Raw genomic sequence first — 24,684 nt, 5'->3', positions numbered from 1 at the left:
AGAGAGACAGAGAGAGAGAGCGAGCGATTGAGAGAGATAAATACAAGGTGACAGATGGACAGACTTCTAATAATTGATTTACAGCTGGAGTGAGAAGAATAAAAAGAGATATACTGTAGTCTGAGTTAAAAAAAAGGAATGATCAAAAAAAAATATTTATTTTGCACTGGCTGTTACACAAACAATGTTTTTATTACATTTTTAGGTATGCTTGCAAAGCAAAGGACTATATATTTCTACGTACTCATATTATTATTTGATTTCTTTAGGGCACGTAGAAATGTCATGTTTTAGGTCATTAAAATGTACTGCGACTGGATAATCCCTATTAAATGTCCATGTGGGCTCTGCTATGTCGGTAAGACATCCCGCTCTCTCAAACAGAGAATTAGTGAACATAAAAGTTCAATCAGGCGAAACGACAGGGATTATCCAGTCGCAGTACATTTTAATGACCTAAAACATGACATTTCTACCTTTAAATTTTGTGGCATAGAGAAAGTCAAGATATCAGACAGGGGAGGTGATATTAATAATACTCTGAGCAAAAGAGAATGTTTTTGGATTTTCACCCTCCAGACATTATTTCCTAAAGGACTTAATGATGAAATGCCTACGTATATGTTATGTTGTGAATTTGAACATGAATTATGTGCCTATTTAAGATAATTCTGATGTTTTTTGTACGATGTACCCAATGATTAATGAAAACTTGCTATGTCCTCATTGTGGTTTTATGGACGTGTTTAATGCGTCTTATTTATACACGTTTGTAGTGTTTGTGAAATGCATATTTTTATGTTTGGTAGCACTTATTTATTTTTCCTTTGCCTCCAATCCCTTTCCATGCGTGGAACGGATGTGGGTGGGGCTAGGTCTACATAGAGGTGCTGTTTTCAGAAAATTCACAAAAGCTCTGACGAAGGCCGTTGGGCCGATACGTAAAGCTTATTAAATATCAGTGATACTATCAAGAGCAGTGTGCGGTTTCCTTTTTCCTTCAATAATTAGCTTTTAAAAATGTTACTGGGCTCATAGAGTCTGCATCTGACACTGACCAAAAAGGGATACCGACTTCAAGATGATGGCGAAACTCAAGTCAGACCGCATTATTTCTGCCTCATGCACAAATGAATGTTGTTACTCCTATGACCAGAGAAAGTGAAAGATTCCTTGATATTAAAATTACCCAAGCTGTTAATAATCACAATAACACAAGCCTATCGAAACACTTTCCTAAACTCATTCATTACAGCTGCAGTGCTGGTTGGTTTTAGCGTGAGTGGAAGTAGGGAGAACGCGCATTTTATGGTTTACATAAAAAGTGTTGACAGCGCTGAATTAAAACACGAACTCACTCATAAAAACAGCAGCTCTTTGCTGTATTTGTTGACAGTCTCTCTCTAGTCATGGTTTTAAAAATGTAGAAATCTCACAGTATCAACTTCGCTGTAGCTTTCTTTTACACATGCTACGTTACTGCAGACACTGAAATCTGAGGCATCCAATTGGTCAGTGGTAAGCCTATAGTGAACTTGATTTGATCCCCCGGGCCCACCGGCAAGGCAGTTTGTACCTTTAGAAATATGAAATGGTTCAAACTGGGAACACGTCGCCTAACTATATAAATTGGCATACATTTGCGTAATATAACTCACCAAAAGTAACTCTTGAACTGTTCAATCTAGACAACCAAACCAACTTCATCATGTTCAGGTTATCCTAAATTCAAAATCTTAAAAACTTTTATCAACTATAACTATAAAAAAGTTGTATCAATTAGCACAAATTGACTCACCAACAGTAACTCTTGAACCGTTCAAGCTAGAAACACCAAACCAACTCTCACGTTCGAGCTATCCTAACCTATTTTCTACGTTCTAGAATAATTGTGAAGACATTGGTATTTTGTATTTTTATTAAGATCCCCATTAGCTGTTGCAAAATCGGCAGCTACTCTTCCTGGGGTCCACACAAAACATGAAACATAATACAGAACATCAATAGACAAGAACAGCTGAAGGACAGAACTACATGTATTTTTAAAAAGGCACACGTAGCCTAAATATCAATGCATACACTATCTAGGTCAAGTAGGGGAGAGGCGTTGTGCCATGAGGTGTTGATTAATCTGTTTTTTGAAACCAGGTTTGCTGTTTATTTGAGCAATATGAGATGGAATGGAGTTCCATGCAATGATGGTTCTACATAACACTGTACTCTTTCTTGAATTCGTTCTGGATTTGTGGACTCCGAAAAGACCCATGGTGGCATGTCTGGTGGGGTAAGTGTGTGGGTCAGAGCTGTGTGTAAATTGACTTTGCAAACAATTTGGGATTTTCAACACATGAATGTTTCTTATAAAAAGAAGAAGTGATTGTGACGTGGTGAGGTTGGATCCAGGTGCAGAGAAGAGACCAGACAGGGAATCACAGGTTAAGGATAAACATAACACTTTCTTGAGAAACGGTAGCCCCAGGATCACAGTACACTTGCAAAACAACAAATACTTAGTCTTGAAACCTCATTCAGGAAATGACTGCACACGGTAAACAATTCAAGCTTCTGCAAAGCACAACATAAAAACACACCTCTTTTAACAGGGAAATCATAATGAGTAAATAGGACACACCTGAGTGTCGTTAATGTCTCTAGGACGGTCTCTGCCACCCTCTGGTGACAGGTGGAACTTCGACAGTGATGCGGTCAGTCTCTCCTCATCTCTTAGCCAAGAGAGACTGGTATGCATAGTATTTATATCACCCCTCTGATTACAATGAAATAACAAATATGGAATCATGTAGTAACCAAAAGTGTTAAACAAATCTAAATATATTTTCTATTTGAGATTAGCCAACCTTTGACTTGATGACAGCTTTGAACACTCTTGGCATTCTCTCAACCAGCTTCATGAGGCAGTCACATGAAATGCATTTCAATTAACAGGTGTGCCTTCTTAAAAGTTAATTTGTGGAATTTCTTTCCTTCTTAATGCGTTTGAGCCAATCAGTTGTGTTGTGACAATGTAGGGGTGGTATACAGAAGATAGCCCTATTTGGTAAAATACCAAGTCCACATTATGGCAAGAACAGCTCAAATAAGCAAAGAGGAACAACAGTCCATCATTACTTTAAGACATGAAGGTCAGTAAATCGGAAAATGTCAAGAACTTTGAAAGTTTCTTCAAGTGCAGTCGCAAACACCATCAAGCTCTATGATGAAAATGGCTCTCATGAGGACCGCCACAGGAATGGAAGACCCAGAGTTACCTCTGCTGCAGAGGATAAGTTCATTAGAATAACTGCACCTCAGATTGCAGGCAAATAAATGCTTCACAGAGTTCAAGTAACAGACATATCAACATCTACTGTTCAGAGGAGACTGGATGAATCAGGCCTTCATGGTCGAATTGCTGCAAAAAAAACACTACTTAAGGACACCAATAATAAGAAGAGAATTGCTTGGGCCAAGAAACACGAGCAATAGCTTGGGCCAGCAAACACGAGCAATTTAAAATGTATGAAAACTTTTGTCAACTATAACTATATAAATAACCCAGAAATTATCATGAAATAACTCCCCAAAAGTAACTATTGAACCATTCAAGCCAGAGACTATAGTGGTAATTAGCATAAATTAGTATGGAACTTCATGGATTCACTGGCAAAAATAAGAACACAGTGGGACATTGTTTATGCTACCGCTCTTTAACCATTTCAGCTACAAACTTCAAAAAACATTAAGGTTTTCAAAACCATAAATACTTTAAAACAAGCTAGCAAGCACACCACATTTTCTTCGGGAAATGTACATTTCCAGTTATTATTATTAGTATTATTATATTTATTCCGCCCAGTCTAGAGCATTAAATGATTTAAGCTATTAAATGAAACCAACTTCCAAATGTCCATACTACCCCAACTTAAATTGCTTGAGAAAATATTTTTGATATAGTTTAAAAACTATAAATGCTAACAATATTTAAATGAGATCTCAAATATGTTTTAATGGGGGGAAAAGGGCCATAGACTTGAATGTAAAAAAAAATAGCAACAATTATACAACTCTCCCCTCTTTTACCATTTCAGCTATCAACTCCAAACCAAAGTTGAAATGTTCAGAATGGCCCAACTTAGATTGCTTGACAAAGAATTTTTGATACTATTTATACTTTTTGACTATAGTGGTAATTAGCATAAATGTGTATAAAACGTCATGGATTCAATGCCAAAAATAAGAACACAGAGAAAAAAAATGTATGCTACCGCTCTTAACCATTTCAGCTAAAATCATTAAAACAACATTAAGATTTTCAAAACCATAAATACCTTAAACAAGCTAGCAAGCATACCACATTTTCTTCAGTAAATGTACTTTTCTAGTTATTATTATTATATTCTGCCCACTCTAGAGCTTCAACGATTTAAGCTATTCAATGAAACCAACTTCCAAATGCCCAGACTACCCCAACTTAGATTTCCTTGAGAATTTTTTTAAATAGAATTTATACTTTTTAAACTATAACAATATTTAAATGAGATCAAAATCTGTTTTAATGGTCAAAAAAGGGCCATAGACTTGAATGCTAAAAAAACTCTTTCACCCTTTCAGCTATCAACTCCAAACCAACGTTGAGATGTTCAGAATGGCCCAACTTAGATTGCTTGTCAAAGGATTTTTGATACTTTTTGAACTATACCCATTTTAAATATACATAATTTGAAAGAGAGATATAGGAATACAGTGTTAGCCTTTCAACATGATCCTGCTCCCTGGCCAACTAATCTACAAGACGAACTTTAAAACATTCAGCCTATCCTAATTTCAAAATCTTGAAAATCTTTATAAACTATAACTATATAAATGTGCATACATTAGCATAATACAACCCACCAACAATAACCCTTCAACCGTTCAAGCGAGAGACACTAATTCTACTTTCACATTTTCATGCTATTCTAACTTCACATTGTTAAAGACTTTGATCAACTATAACTATACACATTCCAATAAATGTGAATAAAATAACTCACCAACAGTAACTCTTGTACGGTTCAAGCTAGAGACACCAAACTAACTTTCACATGTTCAGGCTATCCTAACTTCAAATTCTTAAAAACATTTATCAACTACAGCTATATAAATCTGCAGAAATTAGCATAATATAACTCACCAACAGTGACTCTTGAACCGGTCAAGCTAGAGACACCAAACTAACTTTCACATGTTCAGGCTATCCTATCCTATCCTATCCAAGCAATCAATCAGCCAATCAATCAATACATGTTTAAATAAAGCTGGATAAAGCATACTTACTTTCATTTATATATTCACAAGGGGGAAGTATTTTCTTATTATGAGAGGAAATAGGGGTCTTTCAGAAATGTTGAAATGTGTTTGTCTTTAATTTATAAGGTGCTTTGGCCACACAAATGGGGACATATTATGTATTATATTCTAAAAAGGAGGTGATCCATGTGAGAGACCCTTTAATGATCAATTATCCCTGTTTTCAGAGAGCTGAAGAGACATCTGATTTGATGAGTTGTGAAGGTGTGAAAAGCCCCCACTCTCGTTTAAACAAAGACTTAAGGCGATTCACTGTTTTATATGTTGATTTCGAACATTATGGACATAATCATAGCAAACTGTAGTTGGTGGCTGGTGACAGTAGTTCCATTTGATATTCTGTGATAAGGGTCTTCCGCTTTTCAACACATTGGGATCAACTGATCCAGAGAGGATTGTCAGGAACCCAAATTAATGCGCACAAAAGCCATCGAGGAATTGAGCTTAACGCCTTTCTAATTAAGATACACATTGATATTTCCCCGCTCCGAGCTTCCAGACGATAGGCACTTTACAGCAGCATTTCCTTTAAGAACCTAGCTCTACAAATAAAGCCCTAAGTTTAGCAACAGATGCCATGCCTACCTGGCTGCTTCCGCCATGTCAGCTGTTCTTGTAGTCCACTGCCTCCATCATCCATTCATCCTGAATTGTGCCACTCAGAGGATTGGTATCTGTCCAAAGGGTCAGGCACCTCAGTCTGTGACCATGTGTGTGAACTAGCTAACAAGGAAACGAGCATTAGACAAAGCATGAAAAACATGATCATCCAAACATGATAACCCCCACCATTCCTACACATGTATTGTGTGAAAAGACTCAAGAATTAGCAAGTGTCCTTTTTCTGTTTTGAAAGTGCTTTTGAAATTGAGTGTGTTGTCACTCTCTATAATAGCCTACTGGTATGGTTTAAGATTGATGCTCGAGGTTGAACAGCCAAAACATTATAAGGTTTTACCTCAAAGCGTTTGTCATGTAGATGGATGTTTGCTTTGATAAGCGACTCATGCTTCCTGACGGACTATGGGCGGGAAGCACGAGTCGCGTAGCCTAGGCCAACATGTAAAATAAATGAGAGGGATGATGGAGGCTGATTTTTGACAGTTAGGTTCTAAATTCTGTCCAGTTGACAATATATTATCACAACAGTGATACAGTAGGCTAGGGCTATTTGGTTAACCACCTATGAATAATTAGCACATTTTTCCTGTTATAAAAAAGAAATACATTTGAGCAGTTGCCAAATAAACAACAGGCCTACCTACAGCTGGAACCAGCCTTCCATCCGACCATCCACATTCTGAAGCATGCTGACGAGATTCTTCATTGATGTCATACGCTCTTACAAGTTCTCAGTGGAACTAGAGTCGGCATCTGTTCCATTGTCGGGACCAGACGGTGCAGGTTGTCTAGGGAATTCTACCCGGCGTCCGCCATGCACCCAGTAGGCTAGGTTACAGATGGTTCATTTCACAATAAATGACTCAGAAAACAATAAATGTGTCCAATCACCTAAAGGTTATCTCCCTTTACTAATGGAATACCCTTCTTTTAAGGAGGAGAATGTCAATGGATTAGGCTATAGCACTCCCTTGGTAAGCTTTTTTGAAAATCAAACTAACATTAATCATCATTTCCAACATTGTCCAAACATGCAATCCTCAGGCTAATGTCAAGCAATAACTGATGGTGGCACACACATGAGCTATCATGTTACTTACTCGCAGATGGCGATATTGAGTCGTTTCATCTTACTGTCCAAAGGGAATGTATGCAGCCGGCTATACACTCGTATCCCACGTGGATCGGTTTGTACATCTCCATTCAGGCTGCAAAGGCATCGATGTCCTCTTTAATTAGATTTAATGGCAAAAAGGTGGAAAGAAACTGAGGAAATATGCATAATTTCTCTGGCTAATGCTACTTCCTGACATTGCGTACAGCGTTCAGACCAAGGGTAAACAACAGACTGTTGCAACTTGACTGGCTGAACGCGATACACAACATCCAGGACTAGCATTTAGACGTTAGCATGGTGGAGGAAAATGGTGTTTCATAAAGATAGCATGGATAGTTTCCATGTTTTTTTCCGCCTTCTCACTATTAAATTGAGTTAAGGAGGAAATCGACACCTTTGCAGCCTGAATGGGGAATGTTTTCTGTACGAACCGGTCCACGGGGGATATGAGTGTAAAGCCGGCTGCATACATTCCCTTTGGATGGTAAGATGAGGCATTTATTCATGAAGTGATGATTTATCTTATAACCCGTTTAGCCCAAAGAGCTACAGCACATCCTACCTCTACCCCCAGAAAACATAAATAAATCATACAAAATGTAAGTATTAAATTAATGTACAAGTCTAAAGGAGACTGACTAAGATCCCAAAAGCCTGTGCATGCAGAGAGCCAAGGTGACAACTATCTATCTTTTAATTATACCCATAAATGCCAGATATAATCAGGTTTTAATATCTATAATTGCCACGAGACACCAGTTAATGTTCCTCTGCACCTCTTTCACCTCCAGCTAAACAGCTTTGTTATTGGAGTGAAAAGCAGGAGAGAAAGAGAAAGAGAGAAAGAAAGCTAGAAGCACAATCATTCCCAATCCTCATCCTGAGGACACAAAGGGGTGCACTTAGCACTAAGTAACACTTGATTCAACGAATAAACTTATCATCAAGCCTTTAGTTGAATCAGGTGTGTTACAGTAGTCCTAGGGAAAAAAACAAACATGCACCTTTTTGGGTCCCCAGGACCTGGATTGGGATGCAGTGACGTAAAACATGAAAGAGAAATCTAACTTGCCCTCTTTTCTCTCTGATGTGGACATTACTGCATCTGATATACAGTTGAAGTCGGAAGTTTACATACACCTTAGCCAAATACATTTAAACTCAGTTTTTCACAATTCCTGACATTTAATCCCAGCAAAAATTCTAGCAAAAACAAAAACAGTTAGGATCATCACTTTATTTTAAGAATGTGAAATGTCAGAATAATACTAGAGAATGATTTATTTCAGCTTTTATTTCTTTCATCACATTCCCAGTGGGTCAGAAGTTTACATACATTCAATTAGTATTTGGTAGCATTGCCTTTAAATTGTTAAACTTGGGTCAAACATTTCGGGTACCCTTCCACAAGCTTCCCACAATAAGTTGGGTAAAATTTGGCCGATTCCTCCTGACTTTGCTGGTGTAACTGAGTCAGGTTTATAGGCCTCCTTGCACGCACACGCTTTTTCGGTTCTGCAAACAAATGTTCTATAGGATTGAGGTCAGGGCTTTGTGATGGCCACTCCAATACCTTGACTTTTTTGTCCTTAAGCCATTTTGCCACAACTTTGAAGTATGCTTGGTGTCATTGTCCATTTGGAAGACCCATTTGCGACCAAGCTTTAACTTCCTGACTGATGTCTTGAGATGTTGCTTCAATATATCCACATCATTTTCCTTCCTCATGACGCCATCTATTTCGTGAAGTGCACCAGTCCCTCCTGCAGCAAAGCACCCCCACAACATGATGCTGCCACCCCCATGCTTCATGGTTGGGATGGTGTTCTTCGGCTTGCGAGCTTCCCCATTTTTCCTCCAAACATAACGATGGTCATTATGGCCAAACAGCTCTATTTTTGTTTCATCAGACCAGAGGACATTTCTCCAAAAAGTACGATCTTTGTCCCCATGTGCAGTTGCAAACCGTAGTCTGGCTTTTTCATGGAGATTTTGGAGCAGTGGCTTCTTCCTTGCTGAGCGGCCTTTTAGGTTATGTCGATGTAGGACTCGTTTTACTGTGGATATAGATACTTGTGATCCTGTTTCCTCCAGCATATTCACAAGGTCCTTTGCTGTTGTTCTGGGATTGATTTGCACTTTTTGCACCAAAGTACGTTCATCTCTAGGAGACAGAACGCGTCTCCTTCCTGAGCGGTATGACGGCTGCGTGGTCCCATGGTGTTTATACCTGCGTACTATTGTTTGTACAGATGAACGTGGTACCTTCAGGCGTTTGGAAATTGCTCCCAAGGATGAACTTGGCTGAGGTCTTGGCTGACTTTTTTTGATTTTCCCATGATGTCAAGCAAAGAAGCACTGCGTTTGAAGGTAGGCCTTGAAATACATCCACAGGTACACCTCCAATTGACTCAAATGATGTCAATTAGCCTATCAGAAGCTTCAAAAGCCATGACATAATTTTCAGCAATTTTCCAAGCTGTTTAAAGGCACAGTCAACTTAGTGTATGTAAACTTCTGACCCACTGGAATTGTGATACAGTGAATTATAAGTGAAATAATCTGTGTGTAAACAATTGTTGGAAAAATTACTTGTGTCATGCACAAAGTAGATGTCCTAACCGACTTGCCAAAACTATAGTTTGTTAACAAGAAATTTGTGGACTGGTTGAAAACCGAGTTTTAATGACTCCAACATAGGTGTATGTAAACTTCCGACTTCAACTGTATGTGTCAGTCCCTTTGGTAGACTTCTCCAGTTAGCGTACCAAGATTAGAGAGAACCTGATAGGGGCACAGGGAGCGAGGGGTGGAGGGACGGGGAGAAAGACTGAGGGAGATAGATGTGTGGAGACATGAATGGCTTGCAGGTGTTTTGTGGAGAGCAGAGCGAGAGAATGGGGGATGGAGAGAGAGACAGAGAGATGGAGCAGTAGGTTGGTTTTCCCCACGTTGTCATTATGTTTTATGGGTGCTGCGTTTGTGCTCTCAAGTGGAGATATATTACTGTAAGCACAGGCCATGTGATGAAGGTGTTAGTGTGGATGAGTGGGTTGTGCGTGTCAGTATGTAGGATGGAAATAGTTCAAATGAGTATGAGAGAGGGAATGGGGGAGCAAGATCTTAACAGGAAAAGACAAGGACCAAACAGAAAGGGAAGATAAACACACAAACTGTAAGAGAAAGAGAAAGTTTAGGGCAAGGTAAGGTGGAGGTGAGATAGAAGATCAAAGAAGAAAAAGAAACATAAATGGAGACCGAAAGGTCGTGCTAAATCCAACAAGCTCTCACAGTCTCATGTCAGAATTAGACATTCATCCCTGTTTCTCAAACGTCAAGTGTTTAGTAACTTCTCCGTATCATTCCAAGGTTAAGTTTAGGCATTAACTCATAATTCTTAAGGTTAGGCATTAACTACAAATCGTTAAGGTAAGGGTTAAGGTTAGGGATAGGCTTAAAACAATAATATATAAACAACTTTCTATCGCTGGATTCGAACATGGAACCTTTGGAACCGCCCTAGCAAAACCAAAGCCTCCTTGAAGGTAACAACACTTACTGCTGCTCCTAGGGGCCGGTTTCCACGTCATCTCCCGACGTCCTCAGACATGGATGGACATCGAATACTGACTTGTATCACGGGTGACGTGCCTGGCTAAATCATTCTTATAAAGAACGTTCCTGACAAAACAACTTAGCAACTGAATAATTTAACTTAGGATATAGATGTATAAAGACTTTTGCTAAAAGTATGATTTTTATTGTCATCATTTTAATCATTGTCATTCTTAGTTCAATTTACATGTTTTTAAATTGATTCTTGTCAAAGGTAAACACAATTCTTGTTGTTGTCTCCAACATTAGTAAATGCTTTTTTTAATCCCCCCGGCCCCTAACATAAACTAACATTACTGAAGCACATACTCTCTATCTATCTCTCATACACTCCTGCATATTCAGATCCTACAAACAAGTCCCTCAACAAATACGAAAAGTCTAAAATGCACACATACTCGAAAGCGCAGACAAGCACACTCCTAATACATACATACACACAATAATGTGCACGCATATGCCTTTTATCTCTCACTCTCTCTGACACACACACACACACACACGAATTCAGCCCCTACCAGCATGTTTATAAAGTTATATTACAATGCACTATCGTCATTTCTCGTGTCAAGAATTTTAAGTGCAGCACTGGAGGAGTGATGTTTTTTATCCAGTCTCACCTCTCCTCTTATTTCCCCTGTGCTGCTGGCATAAATGCTATGGTTAAATGTAATGCTTTATAACATGTGAGAAGAATAGTTACACCTCTCCTCAAAAGTCTTAACTGGCATACATCCATGTACTGTACTTAACAGAAGCAAATGCTTTAGCAAAAATAAAAAAGTAAAAATAATTTGGTACAATAGCTTAATGAAATAATACTTTGAAATGTACACGAATAAACAAGCAAATCAATAAATAATGTAAACAAATGTGTAAATAAATGTTAATAAACCATACAGCATTGTCATCGAAAATGCAATCCTAATATTGTCAGACTTTATAGTATAAAACAGTAAATCTGTGGACTGCTGTCTGTTTGCACATTCACCCATGTTTACAAAATGGCGACTAAAGTAATCTGTGACACAAATCACAGTTTCCTCAGGCACTGTGACTACTGTATTTGGTAGTTACCACAGTGACTGAGATTGCAATAATAAACAGCCCTGATTCGGTAACCTTTGAAAGTGATGGGGAAAAAATAATAATAATCAGGTCTGGATTTGTAGGGTATTTGTTGTTATGAAATGTTTAATATTGTAATTTGTGGCAATAGAAACCATTCTGTTGACTATTGATACAAGATTGCTACCTGGAACCCAGACAAAGTGTTATGGGTAGATGCATCAGGCAAAAACAGATCTGTGCTTCTGGAAATGCCCTCAAAGCACAGGTGCAGAGTCTCTTTTATTCCAGTTAATAAGGTTTGAAGGCAGATATGAAAACAGATCTAGGACCAGTTCTTGAAGGGCACTGTCTATTTTGTCCTTGACATGTGGGCTTTGGACCTTTTTATGCACCACAAAGCCACAGTTAGAGAACATCTAGAGGAGATGGATAAGGGCTCTCAAAAGCCTTATAGAGATTCTCTTAAAATATTTCTGTCTTCCGGTCAACACCATCAACACCTGGGCCTTGGTGTGACCAACTCGTATCTATGACAGTAAAAGATGGGTTAACATCCGGTAGAATGGCAGCAGTGTAGAAAAATGACTGCAAGTATATGGCACAGCACAGTACAGTGAATCTTGTCAGAGTTCAGCATGGTCCACAGTACTGCAGCACCGCCAAGTCCAGTTGAGTCCCGTCCATCAAAGCCCATTCGACAGTCCATTGGTCAGGCTCAGTGGAGCCCAGTCCAGTTATGTCCATCCTACTCCACAGAGCTCAAAGGTCCTCCATATTGGGACTAGCTGAAGACAATGTCATGCGAGTTCCTTCGCAGATAGACAGGCAGCCATACTCCCATTACAAATCCCACTGCACATGTCCTACTTTAACGGTGTGTGTGTAGCCAGAGGCAGCCTAGGCATGATGGCAGTATCATGCCTAGGCTGAATGCCATTTTCTGCTTTTGGTCTGTGTGGTGGCACACCAAATGCATGAAATGCAGTGGCACATATGCAAGTAGTGTATGTCCGACAATGCATGAACCAAAGACGTCATGTCGCACAAACTGTGTATCAACAGTGACTACAGGTGAGTTAAGATAGAATTGAGTGAGTACGATTTGAGAGTAAGTCCTGTTTTTTATGGTTGTGTCAAATTGATTGTAATTCTGGCTTTTGATTGGTTGAATTGTGTGACCTTTACTTGGGTCCCTCTCACTTTCTAATTGAACCTAGGGTCAATGGATACAGAGCCCTTCAGTCCAAGCGGTTCAGGTATCCATGTGATGTCACTCGGGGACACAGTCGCTAGGAAACCAGGAGGGCGGAGATGAGCAGTGTTGCCACGGTGAGCAGAAGGCGATCGCGTGATCGGCTGCTGCCACTGACGCTCTTCTCCAGTTTGGGAATTTCAGGGTTAAATTCATCTGTGGAGAGAGAGAAAAAGAGAGAGAGAGAGACAGAGGGAGTGAGAGAGACAGACAGAGACAGACCGAGAGAGTGCGAGAGAGAGAGAGAGAGTGAGAGAAACCATCAAATGACACATTAACTCAATAAATCTACAGCCGATGTTGTGCAATGCATACAAATAATGCACATCCACATGTAGAGAACAAACAGAGAAATGTAACAAAAAAATCGGCAATTATCACCGGTGCTGCTACATATGATGCCGTATTCCCTCTTAGGAGGAGGAATAAACACACTTTGTTGTTCATCTTTTAAAATGTACGCATATTTTTATTCTAATGATTCGGCTTCATCTAGCAGGATTTGCAATTAAATGAAATTAACATAGAACAAACCCATTGATTAGGCACAATCCTGCATTAGCTGGAGAGCAAGAGAAAGAGAGAACAGGGAAAAAATACATCTCGTTCTCAAAGTAAGCTTGGGATGTGTGACCAGAATCCTGAGCCTCCCTATAGGTGATAGATTGTGGCTTGGGGTGGCAGGTAGCCTAGTGGTTAGAGCGTTGGGCCAGTAACTGAAAGGTTGCTGGATCGAATCCCCGAGCTGACAAGGTAAAAATCTGTCGTTCTGCCCCTGAACAACACTTTAACCCACTGTTCCCTGGTAGGCCGTCATTATCAATAAGAATTTGTTCTAAATTGACTTGACTAGTTAAATAAAGGTGAAAAAATAAAGAAATAGGCCCCTATGGGGACAGACACTGAAGAGAGACACACACACAAGATATGACACTTGGCGGCAGATTCCCCCCCGTTGACTCAAGAGAAAGAACAACATCTAACTCGACCGGTTTGTCTGTGCTTCTGCCACGTCAAAACCATTCTTAGAAATATTAGGAAACCTGTCTGTCGGCTACGACGATGACACAACACTGACATCTACACCAGTGACATGGTCAAATAAGTCTAGTTGAGTACATGTGGTAAACTGAGACTGTTCCAGCTGACAGCCCATAAAGTTAGATAGAGGACTCCAGATGGATATAACCCATTTTACCATGCCATTGAGGGCCTCTACCATTTTAAAGCAGTCAACTGGGTGGGGATTCCTATGGGTTTTGAGCGATCAGCCAATGATCAGAGCATGGTCTTCTTGAAATTGGATGGCCTATGGTCAGTTAATGGCTTTAAGCTAAATCACCACCATCTAGTCTCAATAATAAACACACAAGATTTGATTCAGGACTCCAGCACTGCAGGTGGTGGTAAATCACTAATATTAGCTTTACACTTCTTTGAAACACAAAAGAAAAAGAACATTGGCTACTTGGAGATAGCGTCAATAGCAATGCCCATGCTGTCACAGATGCCATAATTGCACAAATACAAAGATGAGTTCTTTATTGAACTCTATGAGAATGACAAGGTATTCATCAGTACGTTATCTCAGACAGGGAGGGGCGTTGAGTGAGTTTGTTTCATAGAAACTGTGAGTGTTAACCTGAACAGGAAGTTAGTATGCTGCAAAGTTAGAGAATATTGACACTGTATTAGGTGGAATAGTGTCCCTGATTGAGTAAAGCAGTGTTTAAAACATTTTTTTTACAGGGTAGATCAGCTTTAATATTGAAGATAGATTGTGACTTCTATCAATGTAATTCTCTGCATCACTTCCAATACCCCACATATGTTTTTGTAAATATATATTGAACAAAAACATAAAACGCAAAACGCAGCAATTTCAAAGATTTTACTGAGTTCATATAAGGAAATCAGTCAAATGAAATAAATTCATTAGGCCGTTATCTATGGATTTCACATGCCACAGATATGCATCTGTTGGTCACAGATAACTTTAAAAGAAAAGGTTGTGGTGTGATCAGAAAACCAGTCAGTATCTGGTGTGACCACCATTTGCCTCATGCAGGGCAGCACATCTCCTTCTCATAGAGTTGATCAGGCTGTTGATTGTGGCTTGTGGAATGTTGTCTCACTCCTCTTCAATGGCTGTGCAAAGTTGCTAGATATTGTCGGGAAATGGTACATTGAGTATGCCGGCCATTGAAGAACTGGGACATTTTGAGCTTACAGGAAATGTGTACAGATCCTTGCGACATGGGGCCGTGCATTATCATGCTGAAACATGAGGTGATGGTGGCGGATGAATGGCACAACAATGGGCCTCAGGATCTCGCCACGTTATCTCTATTGACATCGATAAAATGCAATTGTGTTGTCCGTAGCTTATGCCTGCCCATACCACAACCCCCACCGCCACCAAGGGGCACTCTGTTCACAACATTGACGTCAGCAAACTGCTAGCCCACACGACGCGGTTGTGAGGCCGGTTCTCCAAAACGATGCTTATGGTAGAGAAATTAACATTCAATTATCTGGAAACAGCTCTGGTGGACATTTGCACGCTCCCTCAAAACTTGAGACATCTGTGGCAAGGCTTCTACTTCCAGCTTATACATACCATATACATTTTATGGACACAATATATTTTACATTAGTTATATTTTTTGTTTGTTTTTAGTCCCACCCTCCAGCTACCCTCAACCCCTCCCATTTATCTCTGAAGGCCATCCAGTTTTGATTTATAATTGCAATATATTTTTCCACGGTGCTGTGATGTTTCACAACATTTGTGAACCTTTCTATTCTCATAGTTTCTACAGATTGTAAATTAAAGACAAACATTTTTTTTTCTAAGAGTATTCTTATGTTATTGATCAATTGACTATGACTTTTCAAATCACGCAGCAGTGCTATATGCAGAGTTAGCTCCAGGTAAATGCTACAATTCTTCAGCCATTCCTGAACCTGCGACCAAAAACAAGCTACATATGGGCAGTACCAAAACAAGTGACCTAATGATTCCATCTTGTCGCAGCAAAATCTGCAGAGCTGGGATGATTGTATCCCCCATATACATACAGTGCATTCGGATAGTATTCAGATCCCTTGACTTTTTCCACATTTTGTTACGTTCCAGCCTTAATAAAACATTTTCTCATCAATCTACACACAATATCCAATAATGTCAAAGCAAAAACAGGTTTTTAGAAATTTTAGCAAATGTATTAATAATAAAACAGAAATACCTTAAGTATTCAGATCCTTTGCTATGAGATTCGAAATTGAGCTCATGTGCATCCTGTTTCCATTGATCATCCTTGAGATGTTTCTACAATTGATTGGACATGATTTGGAAAGGCCCACATCTGTCTCTATAAAGGTCCCACTGTTGACAGTGCATGTCAGAGCAAAAAACAAGCCACGAGGTCGAAGGAACTGTCCGTAGAGCTCTGAGACAGGATTGTGTCAAGGCACAGATCTGGGGAAGGGTATCAAAAACTGTCTACAGCATTGAATGTCCCCAAGAACACAGTAGCCTCCATCATTCTTAAATGGAAGAAGCTTAGAACCACCAAGACTCTTCCTAGAGCTGGCCGCCCAGTCAAACTGAGCAATCGGGGGAGAAGGGCCTTGGTCAGAGAGATGACCAAGATCCCAATGGTCACTCTGACAGAGCTCCAGAGTTCCTCTGTGGAGATGGGAGAACCTTCTAGAAGGACAACCATCTCTGCAGCACTCCACCAATCAGGGCTTTATGGTGGAGTGGCTAGACTGAAGCCACTCCTCAGTAAAAGGCACAAGCTTGGAGTTTGCCAAAAGGAACCTAAAGGACTCTCAGACCATGGGAAACAAGATTCCCTGGTCTGATGAAACTAAGATTGAACTCTTTGGCCTGAATGCCATGCGTCACATCTGGAGGAAACCTGGCACTATCCCTACGGGGAAGCATGGTGGTGGCAGCATCATGCTGTGAGGATGTTTTTCAGCAGCTGGGACTGGGAGACTTGTCAGGATGGAAGGAAAGATGAACCAAGCAAAGTACAGAGAGATCCTTGATACAAACCTGTTCCAGAGCGCTCAAGACCTCAGACTGGGGCGAAGGTTCACCTTCCAACAGGACAACTACCCTAAGCACACAGCCAATACAATGCAGGAGTGGCTTTGGGACAATGCTCTGAAAGTCATTGAGTGGCCCAGCCAGAGCCCAGACTTGAACTCAATCGAACAGCTCTGGAGAGACCTGAAAATAGCCGTGCAGCGATGCTCCCCATCCAACCTGACAGAGCTTGAGAGGATCTGCAGAGAAGAATGGGAGAAACTCCGCAAATACAGCCGTGCCAAGATTGTAGCGTCATACCCAAGAACACTCGAGCCTGTAATCACTTCCAAAGGTGCTTCAACAAAGTACTGAGTAAAGGGTCTGAAGACTTAGGTAAATGTGACATATGTTTTTTATTTTTTAATAAATGTGCAAAATGTCTAAATACTTTTGCTTTGCCATTATGGGGTACTGTGTGTAGACTGATGAGGGATAAAAAAAAAAATCTATTTTAGAATGTGGAAATGTGGAAATAGTCAAGGGGTCTGTCACGCCTACTCCCACTCCCCCGCTCGATGTCGCCGGTGTACTACTAACCACCAGTCCTGGCAATCCTCATTACGCACACCTGCTCCCCATCGTTACACACACCTGGACCTCATACTCACCTTGATTACTCTCCCTTTATTTTGCCCTCAGTAGCCTCAGTCATCAGGCAGTATTGGTTTTGTTCACATTCAGTACACTCCTGTTTTGTTTATCTGCCTTTTCTTATCATTAAACTTACCTTCTGCACCTGCTTCCTGACTCCCAGCGTATACTTTACAGGGTCTGAATAATTTCCAAATGCACTGCATACACATATATACACTGCTCAAAAAAATAAAGGGAACACTTAAACAACACAATGTAACTCCAAGTCAATCACACTTCTGTGAAATCAAACTGTCCACTTAGGAAGCAACACTGATTGACAATAAATTCCACATGCTGTTGTGCAAATGGAATAGACAACAGGTGGAAATTATAGGCAATTAGCAAGACACCCCCAATAAAGGAGTGGTTCTGCAGGTGGGGACCACAGACCACTTCTCAGTTCCTATGCTTCCTGGCTGATGTTTTGGTCACTTTTGAATGCTGGCGGTGCTTTCACTCTAGTGGTAGCATGAGACGATGTCTACAACCCACACAAGTGGCTCAGGTAGGGCAGCTCATCCAGGATGGCACATCAATGCGAGCTGTGGCAAGAAGGTTTGCTGTGTCTGTCAGCGTAGTGTCCAGAGCATGGAGGCGCTACCAGGAGACAGGCCAGTACATCAGGAGACGTGGAGGAGGCCGTAGGAGGGCAACAACCCAGCAGCAGGACCGCTACCTCCGCCTTTGTGCAAGGAGGAGCAGGAGAAGCACTGCCAGAGCCCTGCAAAATGACCTCCAGCAGGCCACAAGTGTGCATGTGTCTGCTCAAACGGTCAGAAACAGACTCCATGAGGGTGGTATGAGGGCCCGACGTCCACAGGTGGGAGATGTGCTTACAGCCCAACACCGTGCAGGACGTTTGGCATTTGCCAGAGAACACCAAGATTGGCAAATTCGCCACTGGCGCCCTGTGCTCTTCACAGATGAAAGCAGGTTCACACTGAGCACGTGACAGACGTGACAGAGTCTGGAGACGCCGTGGAGAACGTTCTGCTGCCTGCAACATCCTCCAGCATGACCGGTTTGGCGGTGGGTCAGTCATGGTGTGGGGTGGCATTTTTTGGGGGGGCCGCACAGCTCTCCATGTGCTTGCCAGAGGTAGCCTGACTGCCATTAGGTACCGAGATGAGATCCTCAGACCCCTTGTGAGACCATATGCTGGTGCGGTTGGCCCTGGGTTCCTCCTAATGCAAGACAATGCTAGACCTCATGAGGCTGGAGTGTGTCAGCAGTTCCTGCAACAGGAAGGCATTGATGCTATGGACTGGCCCGCCCGTTCCCCAGACCTGAATCCAATTGAGCACATCTGGGACATCATGTCTCGCTCCATCCACTAACGCCACGTTGCACCACAGACTGTCCAGGAGTTGGCGGATGCTTTAGTCCAGGTCTGGGAGGAGATCCCTCAAGAGACCATCCGCCACCTCATCAGGAGCATGCCCAGGCGTTGTAGGGAGGTCATACAGGCACGTGGAGGCCACACACACTACTGAGCCTCATTTTGACTTGTTTTAAGGACATTACATCAAAGTTGGATCAGCCTGTAGTGTGGTTTTCCACTTTAATTTTGAGTGTGACTCCAAATCCAGACCTCCATGGGTTGATAAATTGGATTTCCATTGATTATTTTTGTGTGATTTTGTTGTCAGCACATTCAACTATGTAAAGAAAAAAGTATTTAATAAGATTATTTCTTTCATTCAGATCTAGGATGTGTTGTTTAAGTGTTCCCTTTATTTTTTTGAGCAGTATATATATATATATATAAAACATTCTATTGTTTGCAAGTTTAGAGTCAGGCGTCGTTTTGTGTATCAGCAATGTGCCATGGAATCGGTCAATCGAAAATCTCTTCCCAACTATTTTTCAACCTGTTTGGCGCAGCTGTCGTTTTTTTGGTCCTTAAATGCTATACTTTTTTATTTATCACAATTTTCTTTAACCAATTTTGGTCTTTAATGCAGGGCCAACAGACAAGTTCATTACCGCCTCCCCCTTCCATTGCGGTAATGCTGCAATGAGTTGGTTGTAATTTTAGATAGAGCAGACTGTTCAAAAGTTTGGGGTCATTTAGAAATGTCCTTGTTTTTGAAAGAAAAAAAGAAAATAGTACATTAAAATAACATAAAACTTATCAGAAATACAGTGTAGACATTGTTAATGTTGTAAATGACTATTGTAGCTTGAAATGGCTGATATTTAACGGAATATCTACATCGGCATACAGACCCACATTATCAGCAACCATCACTCCTGTGTTCCAATGGCACGTTGTGTTAGCTAATCCAAGTTTATAATTTTAAAAGGCTAATTGATCATTAGAAAACCCTTTTGCAATTGTTAGCGCAGCTGAAACTGTTGCCTGATTAAAGAAGCAATAAAACTGGCATCCTTTAGACTGGTTGAGTATCTGGAGCGTCAGCATTTGTGGGTTTGACTACAGGCTCAAAATGGCCAAAAACAAGGTACTTTCTTCTGAAACTCATCAGTCTATTCTTGTTCTGAGAAATGAAGGCTATTCCTTGCGAGAAATTGCCAAGAAACTGAAGATCTCGTACAACGTTGTGTACTACTCCCTTCACAGAACAGTGCAAATGCTGATGCTCCAGATACTCAACTAGTCTAAAGGCGGCCGGTTTTATTGCTTCCTTAATCAGAACAACAGTTTTCAGCTGTGATAACAATTGCAATAGGGTTTTCTAATGATCAATTAGCCGTTTAAAATGATACACTTGGATTAGCTAACACAACGTGCCATTGGAACGCAGGAGTGATGGTTGCTGATAATGGGCTTCTGTACGCCTATGTAGATATTCCATAAAAAATCTGCCGTTTCCCACTACAATAGTCATTTACAACATTATCAATGGCTACACTGTATTTCTGATCAATTTGATGTTATTTTAATGGACAAAAATGTGCTTTTCTTTCAAAAACAAGGACATTTCGAAGTGACCCTAAACTTTTGAACGGTAGTGTACCTCCACAAGTCCTATTTCTTTTTTAATGTTGAAAACAATTATGCTTTTCTTCAACCAATTTGTTAATTCTGGAGCTTAAACTGAAATTGCAACCAGATTTCTATAGCTTCAACATGGCCAGCGAGGCAATCAGGGTTACACAAGTGTTTATGGGTTATGACTTCTATTTTGTCCTCTTTCTGTTGATGCCACTAATCCATAAAGTACAGATGCATCAGGAGGCCCCAAGGCATTTGGGTTGTTTGGACTATGTGCGTTTACTTTATTTATTAATTTATTTTCCTCCATAAACTCGGTCATGAGCCATCCGGCCACCATTGAACAACTGTGTATGTGTGTGTGTGTGGTTGTATGGGTTTGTGACAGAGAGAAAGAAAGATAAATATAATGATGTGTGTGAGTGTGTACCTAGCAAGGTGGTATTTAGAACCCATATAAATAATATTATGCCATTACTAAGAGAGAAAAAGAGAGGGGGGGGGGGGGGGCAGCAAGATCGGGGGAAAGCGTCAGAGAGAGCACTCACCAATGTTGTGTATTTTGATATTGGGCCTGACTGTGTAGTCAGGTGGAGTCTGACTGGAATCATCACCATGGGAGACTTAGAGAGAGAGGAACACAAATACGCAAAGTCATTAAAATGCCCACACTACTTATTTTACACAGAATCTTCCCTATAAAGTGCACTACTTTTGACCAGAGAGCGGGTTCCGTATCAAATGGCATCCTATTCCCTATATAGTGCACTACTTACAGTGCCTTCAGAAAGTATTCACACCACTTTACTTTTTCCCAATTTTATTGTGTTACAAAGTGGGATTAAAATGGATTTAATTGTCATTTTTTTGTAAACAACTTACACAAAACTCTGTAATGTCAAAGTGAAAGAAAAATGTATACATTTGTAAAAAATGTATGAAAAATAAAACACTAATACATCTTGATTAGATAAGTATTCAAGTCAATACATGTTAGATTCACCTTTGGCAGCGATTACAGTTGTAATCAGTCTCTCTGATTACAGTCTTTCTGGGTAAGTCTCTAAGAGCTTTCCACACCTGGATTGTGCAACATTTTCCCATTACTCTTTTCAAAATTCTTCAGGCTCTGTCACATTGGTTGTTGATCATTGATAAACAACTATTTTGAGGTATTGCCAACTCCAACGTAGTTGGCCTTGTGTTTTAGGTTATTGTCCTGCTGAAAGGTGAATTCATCTCCCAGTGTCTGGTGGAAAGCAGACTAAACCAGGTTTTCCTCTGGGATTTTGCCTGTGCTTAGCTCCATTTAATTAATGTTTTATCCTGAAAAACTGCCCAGTCCTTAAGGATTATAAGCATACCCATAATATGATGCAGCCACCACTATGATTGAAAATATGGAGAGTGGTAAGCAGTAATGTGTTATATTGGATTTGCCCCAAACACAACACTTTGTATACAGGACAAAAAGTGAATTGCTTTGCCAAATGTTTTGCAGTACTTTAGTACCTTGTTGCAACATTTTTATTCTGTACAAGCTTCTTTCTATTTATTCTGTCAATTAGGTTAGTATAGTGGAGTGACGACAATGTTGTTGATCCATCCTCAGTTTTCTCCTATCACAGCCATTAAACTTTGTAACTATTTTAAAGTCCCCATTGGCCTCATGGTGAAATCACTGAGTGTTTTTTAAATTTGTATTTATTTAACTAGGCAAGTCAGATAAATTTACAAAGAAGACTTACCCCGGCCAATCCCGGACGACGCTGGGCCACTTGTGCGCCGCCCTATGGGACTCCCAATCACGGCCGGATGTGATAAAGCCTGGATTCAAACCAGGTACTGCAGTGACGCCTCTTGCACTGAAATGCAGTGTATTAGACCACTGCGCCATTCAGGAGCCCACTTCATTATTTATTTACTTATTTATGCTTGCCATAACAAAGGATTTTGTTTTACATACATTTTTACAAATGTCAAAAAACAATTCCACTTTGACATTATGGGTTATTGTGTGTAGGCCAGGGACATTTTAAATTCAGGTTGTTCCACAACAAATGTGGAATAAGTCAAGGGGTTTGAATACTTTCTGAAGGCACTGTAAAGTATTCAGACCCCTTGACTTTTTCCACATTTTGTTAAGTTACAGCCTTATTCTAAAATGTATTAAATTGTTTTTTTCCCCTCATAAATCTACACACAACACTCCATAATGACCAAGCAAAAACAGGTTTTTAGAAATTCTTTCTAATTTAAAAAAATAAAAACCGGAAATCTCACATTTACATAAGTATTCAGACCCTTTACTCAGTACTTTGTTGAAGCCCCTTTGGCAGCGATTACAGCCTTGAGTCTTCTTGGGTATGACGCTACAAGCTTGGCACACCTGTATTTGGGGAGTTTCTCCCATTCTTCTTTGCAGATCCTCTCAAGCTCTGTCAGGTTGGATGGGGAGCATCACTGCACAGCTATTTTCAGGTCTCTCCAGAGATGTTTGATTGAGTTCAAGTCCGTGCTCTGGCAGGGCCACTCAACAACATTTAGAGACTTGTTCCGAAGCCACTCCTCCGTTGTCTTGGCTGTGTGCTTAGGGTGGTTGTCCTGTTGGAAGGTAAACCTTCACCCCAGTCTGAGGTCCTGAGCGCTCTGGAGCAAGTTTTCATCAAGGATCTCTCTGTACTTTGCTCCGTTCATCTTTCAGTCTATCCTGACTAGTCTCCCAGTCCCTGCCACTGAAAAACATCCTCACAGCATGATGCTGCCACCACCATGCTTCACAGTAGGGATGGTGCCAGGTTTCCTCCAGATGTGACACTTGGCATTCAGGCCAAATAGTTAAATCTTGGTTTCATCAGATGAGAATTTTGTTTCCCATGGTCTGAGAGTCCTTTAGGTTCTTTTTGGCAAACTCCAAGCAGGCTGTCATGTGCCTTTTACTGAGGAGTGGCTTCTGTCTGCCCACTCTACCACAAAGGCCTGATTAGTGGAGTGCTGCAGATCTCGTTGTCCTTCTGGAAGGTACTCCCATCTCCACAGAGGAACTCTGGAGCTCTGTCAGAGTGACCATTGGGTTCTTGGTCACCTCCCTGACCAAGGCCCTTCTCCCTCGATTGCTCAGTTTGACTGGGCAGCCAGCTCTAGGAAGAGTATTGGTGGTTCCAAACTTCTTCCATTTAAGAATGATGGAGGCCACTGTGTTCTTGGGGACCTTCAATGCGGCAGACATTTTTGTTACCCTTCCCCAGATCTGTTCTTCAACACAATCCTGTCTCGGAGCTCTACGGACAATTCCTTCAACCTCATGGCTTGGTTTTTGCTCTGACATGCACTGTCAACTGTGGGATCTCACATAGACAGGTCTTTCCAAGTCCATTTAATTGAATTTACCACGTGGACTCCAATCAAGTTGAAGAAACATCTCAGGATGATCAATGGAAACAGGATGCACCTGAGCTCAATTTTGAGTCTCATAGCAATGGGTCTGAATACTTATGTAAATAAGATGTGTTTTTATTTTGATTAAATTTGCAAAAAAATCTAAAAACCTGTTTTCGCTTTGTCATTATGGGGTGTAGATTGATGAGGAAAATGTTTTATTTAATCAATTTTACAATAAGGCTGTAACATAAGAAAAATGTGGAAAAAGGGAAGGGGTCTGAATTCTCTCCGAATGCACTTTATATAGTGCTACAGTTTATAGCACACTGTATAGGCCTAGGTCAGATGTAGTGCACTATAAAAGGAATACGTGCCATTTGGGACACATCTTGTGTGAATGCCAGGATACTCCAGTCCAGTACATAAAGATGTACTATGAGGTGAAGCTATCGAGCAGAAGATGAAGGCATATTTACTGAGAGGGAAAGTATTACACACACTGATAGTCTAGACTTGGCATTACATTAACATCAGCTCAGTGAGATTTTAAATGAGAATGCACATTGCTTATCTATATTCTA

The 24,684-nt window shown here is 40.6% G+C and overlaps 1 protein-coding gene across 1 annotated transcript in view; it reads right to left on the bottom strand.

Annotated features, from left to right (window-relative positions):
* Positions 1-10,833: 10,833 nt before the first annotated feature.
* Positions 10,834-24,684, bottom strand: part of LOC106570106 (ephrin-A3) — a 95,450-nt gene continuing 81,599 nt past the window's right edge. The window contains exons 4-5 of the mRNA XM_014142114.2: positions 21,271-21,345; positions 10,834-13,181 (exon numbers count right to left, since the gene is read on the bottom strand). Coding sequence (XP_013997589.1) covers positions 13,063-13,181; positions 21,271-21,345 — 194 coding nt within the window. The 3' untranslated portion in view covers positions 10,834-13,062. The remainder of the gene's footprint in view (positions 13,182-21,270; positions 21,346-24,684) is intronic.

This window comes from Salmo salar, chromosome ssa14 (genome assembly GCF_905237065.1).
Source record: "Salmo salar chromosome ssa14, Ssal_v3.1, whole genome shotgun sequence".
Classification (NCBI taxonomy): Eukaryota; Metazoa; Chordata; class Actinopteri; order Salmoniformes; family Salmonidae; genus Salmo; species Salmo salar.
Note: the sequence above shows the minus strand (reverse complement) of the source record. Positions and strands in the feature narration are given on the sequence as shown.